The sequence below is a fragment of the Brassica oleracea genome, chromosome C6 (assembly GCF_000695525.1).
Source record: "Brassica oleracea var. oleracea cultivar TO1000 chromosome C6, BOL, whole genome shotgun sequence".
Taxonomy (NCBI): Eukaryota; Viridiplantae; Streptophyta; class Magnoliopsida; order Brassicales; family Brassicaceae; genus Brassica; species Brassica oleracea.
Window position 1 is genome coordinate 1,711,615 of NC_027753.1, and position 4,990 is coordinate 1,716,604.

At 37.8% G+C, this 4,990-nt stretch overlaps 1 protein-coding gene across 1 annotated transcript; it reads right to left on the minus strand.

The window, feature by feature from the left end:
- Nucleotides 1-2,363: 2,363 nt before the first annotated feature.
- Nucleotides 2,364-3,710, minus strand: LOC106297172 (F-box protein At1g47340-like). Its single transcript, XM_013733447.1, has one exon. The coding sequence runs from the start codon at nt 3,708-3,710 to the stop codon at nt 2,364-2,366; it is 1,347 nt and encodes a 448-aa protein (XP_013588901.1).
- Between the last annotated feature and the right edge of the window lie 1,280 nt (nt 3,711-4,990).

Here is a 4,990-nt window from a genome sequence, read left to right on the forward strand (position 1 = left end):
AATAAAATGTAAATCAATCGTAATCGTAGGTAAAGACGTTAGATATACTTACTATATATATAAAAATTTAGATCAAGACCAGAATTATGAATCCCTTCTATCCAGATATGAACGAAACCTCCAGAAACTGAAAGTCAAAACAATCGAGGTTAGGATGATTTAGAGTGTAGGGATGCTAACCTTTTTACCTTTTTATAATCGAACCTCGACCGTCCTCGAAGAGAAAAGGTGGCATTGAAGATAGATCGATGGATTTAAGAAGAAATTTAATAGGAATGACCGATAGATTTCTGGATCAGCAGGAAGAAAATGAAAAGTTGGTTTGAAACCTAGAGGCGGAGAAGAGAAAGGGAGATGAAACTATATCATAACAAAAGCACAAAATACAGACCCAAAACCACATAAGCCCAAACCCAAGTAATCATTTAATGACGTGGAGGAATGCTGCAATTCTACTGGATGAATTTCCAGTCCGGCGTGGACCCCCTGAGAGGGATTTATATTTGGCTTTTAGTATAGTTTTGATTTTGATTTTGATATCCTGAAGTCTCAGAAAGTTGACATCCACTTGCAGTTGTCTATAAGAGGAAAACAAGAAAACTAAAGATGAGCTGTTTAAGGACAGTTGTAAGAAGCCAACAGCTATGGTTGAGGTATCAGAGAAGGAAGGTATGACTCCTCATGACTTTTCACTTACTATAGACTATCTTTGGAACCTACTGTTCAATATTGAAACATGGGATGCACAATTCGGCAAGACTTAACCAACGTGGGTTGGACTAGTGGTACTTGAGGGATAAAATAACCCAATACGATTCCGGTTTCAACTCCCGTTGGCCACTTTGCCGCCTAAATTGTGTGTGCCCGGATGAAAGGCCACCCATGAGTTAGGTCTAGTTCATGAATTGACCTAGGTTTAACCTTTTTTTTTCAAAAAAAAAAAAAATTCGGCAAGAGCGAGAACAGTGGCGAGGAGAGCAGCAAAGGGAAAACGACTCTCACAGCTGCTCCAGCTAAGAAGCGACATACAGGCTGTTCCTTCTGCATTTTGGATACCGACAACTCTCCTATACCTGATTTTTCTCAGAATGAAGATGTTATAGGACTTATCACCATGTAAGAACTACTTCAGGTTAACCAAAAAGCCTCTAGAAGAAACCGATGAGTATGTGAATATCCACAACAGGATAAGAGTAAACTGTAAACATGCATGCATGCTTCTCAGGAATATCTACCAAGCGTGATAACCTCGATTACAAAATTATCATTTGGTTCCACTAGCAAAAGCATCATCAAACTCAAATCTGACAAGAAAATCTTTATTTCCGTGTCCTCCAAAACACGACGAGTCCTCCAAACTTTATGATATCTGGGTGAGAATATAGATAGTACTGTACTATCGGAAATTTACGTTTTTCCGCCAAATCCGAAAAATTATATTTTCCTCCCAAAACCAAAATATGTTTTCCGCCAAAATCAAAATATTATATTTTCTGGAAAACCAGAAATTTACGTTTTCCCGCAAAAATCGTGAAATTGCGGTTTCCCGCCAAAATCGAGAAATTGGGTTTTTCGCCAAAACCAGAAATTTATGTTTTCCCGCCAAGTGAAATTACGTTTCATGCTAAAACCGTGAAATTGTGGTTTCCCGCCAAAATCGAAAATTGTGTGTTTTCTGCCAAAACCGTGAAATTATGTTTTCTCGCTAAAATTGTAGAATTCCATGAAAACTGTGATATTATGTTTTCCCACCAAAATTAGAAATTATAAATTTTCTTGTCAAAACTATGAAATTACGTTTTTCTGTCAAAATTTTGAAATTATGTTTTCCATCAAAATCGTTAAATCTTGATTTCCTGATAAAACTATATATATTTTTTTTGTTAAAATCATGAAAATATGTCTTTAAGAAGTTTATGGACACCCATCGTCAATTTGATCTTTAACCCATTTGGACCATGTACCAACCGGTCTTTTGTCCAATTTGACCATTTATTAATTGGGCACTTCCATATTCCGTCCAAAATGAATTGGATTGGGTTAGCCTATGTTGACACTGCCAATAGTACATTCTAATTAAACCAAACACGAATTGAATACATATCACAGTTATCTCATCATACACTATTTTGTTTAAGCCAACATCAATATATAAACTCTACACTGGCTGTTTTGTATTCATTTACGCCACAGAAGATGTTACTGATTTAGAAACTGAAGAGATATGGGATTTTAAAAAGAAAACTTGATTTATTAGTTAAATAGTTAAATAAACAAGGTTCATAAAAAAGCATAAACGCATAGATAAAAAGCACACAATGACATGCCCATTAATTGCTTTCAGCTAACTCCAATGATCATCTCTATCTTTTCTTCCTCTTCATCTTCATCATCTTCATTATTATCCTCATGCCCTTTTTCAAGTTCATGTTCATCTTCTTTTTCTTCTTCCTTTTACCAGAAAAACAAGGAGAACCATACTCATCATAGTCTTTGTCGTCTTCTTCTGATTCTTCTCTATACACATATGGAACAGAGATACTTGACTTGAGTAGCTTTGAATCGTGAACATTAAGATCATCTACATGGTCTGCAAAGACATAGACACTTCTAGGTTTATCGGAGGATTCATGGTATTCTCCAAAACCTTGGATTTCAACTCGTTGGAGAGTGTTCGTTTCGGGATTAAAGTAGTAAACATAAAACGGTTGATTAGATGTGTACTTTGCCATCGACAAAACAATTTCGCCCGTAGAATTCACTCCGACAACGAAAACGTCACGCAGGAAGAATCTATCATCCCTCAAAGTGTAGGCATACTTAGACCATTCTTGTTTCTCCACATCCTCTAGAACCCACACACGCAACTCAATGGCATCATCATCAACTTGATCATCATAATAAACCACACCTAATTTACCTTTATAGTTTATCAATTTGCAAGAGCTTTCTTGATAAATGAAACTGAATTTTTCAGACCTAACGTCAAAGCACACGATCACAAAACCGTCTATCTGCTCATAATTGTTCACACAGGCAGACGAGTCACCTAAGTAATACAAAACCCCATTAATGCATATCCCTGCACTCACACACTCATGTAGTAAGGAACATTTGATCTTTCTCCACCTCATTCCCATAGTTCCTAATGTCATAATTCTATGATCACCAGGACCAAATGGATAACGCATGAACAATACCTTGAATTGCTTGTAAATCGGATCAAACCCAAAAAAGCTATAAGTCTTTCTGTACCTCGAGATAAAAGGTAATGCCTCATACCGCCCCGTTTTAGGGTTACATATCATAGGCCTTCTACCAAAGTATGACCATTGCTCCTTATCAACATAGAAATATACCAAACCAGAGGCATATGCCCATGGACATCCGTGAGCACAACTATATATCGTCATATCTTCTGGCGGGAACTTCATATGAAATTCTGGGGTTACTACAAGAGATGATGAAAGCTTCTCATATGGACTCAGACGCTGAGGTAACGAGAAGATGCTCCACTTGCCGTTTTCTTTGATGCCGAATAAGAGACGCGGCTGAGCCGAGGACTTCGTCAGGAACAAATCTTTGAAGTCTTGACCACCAAGTACTGATGCCCATAGTTTGGACACGCAACGAAACCTCGCGATTGACTTTTCTGGCAGTCTCGATAATATATCGAGTGTGAGTTCAATAGGTACAGAATCTGATATCATGATCGGTTTAGTTGCGGATCCAAGAGAGAGAGAGAGATGTTAAAATTTATATGAAGAAGGCCTAGGGAAACCTAGCTATATATGAGGAGACCTAGCACCATATATGGAAAGCTGCCGACTTGTACGCAAAGGATTTTATTTTTCCCAAAAAGCTTATACAAATTTACATTTTATTTTAAGTATTTGAATTTTCATTATCAAAACAGGAAACGTTTGTAGACAAAAAGAAAAGCTAAAAAAGGTAAGGAATTAAAACAGGGAACACTAGATTCACTAGTAGAAATATGTGATATAGACACAATAAGACCGTGGCATTTTTTACTTAGTCACGGAACGGTCACAATTAATCACGAAATACGTAAACTGTGGTCAACCAGGCTGGCCGAGGTGGATATGGCCATACCAAACTGTATGACTTAAAAAGTCATAGCTATGTATTTTGTTTCTGCATTTTAATAGAAAGACTTTTTCAAAAAAAAAAAAGTGTTTATTCATTCTGATAACACAGAGGGATTTAAAGAAACACTATTTTGTAACTATTATAGATATTACATCCACATCTCGTTGGGTTACACTGTTAAGGCTCGCTCTCGATTCGATATCTCACGCTTGTCTCTCGTTTGTGTTTGTTAAGCAAAATGAAAGTAAAGACACACAGAACTGTTTACCTTGTGTTCACCACCGGCAATCACTAAAGAGCTCTAATCTGAGCTTTCTTGTGTACAACAATGGTGCTCTCTCTCCCTCTCTCTCTCTCTCTCTCTCTCTTGTTACACGCAACATATAAGAGAGGAAGAGATTAACGAATACAATTAAGTAAACAACAAGCTTAGCTCACCACACGCGCCGCTTCTCTTCAACCCACCAATGAGAACTGAACACCTGTAAACGACTTTAGTAATCCACACCTAACCTTCTTGCTCAACCCGAGTCTTTAGGTGCCTTGGTCATTCTTACACACTTAAACCGGTGACCTTGTGACTATAATCCACAAATCTCCACCTTAGGTAAAGATCACTTCTTCACTTGTCTTCTAAACCGAAATACTCCACATGTGCTCATTAACCTGAACATACTTACCCCTTTACCGGGATGAACCTGAGCTTCTTCCGTTCTTCGAGATCCGAAGCATCTTTAATGCTTCCATTACTTAATATACATGGTCTCCTACCCGAGATGATCAGAATTGCTCAATCACCTTCACGAAGGAGGAAGCCGGCAGGATCGATCAATCTCACTGCGATCCGCTCGTCATAGATCTCGTCATACGAGATCTGGAA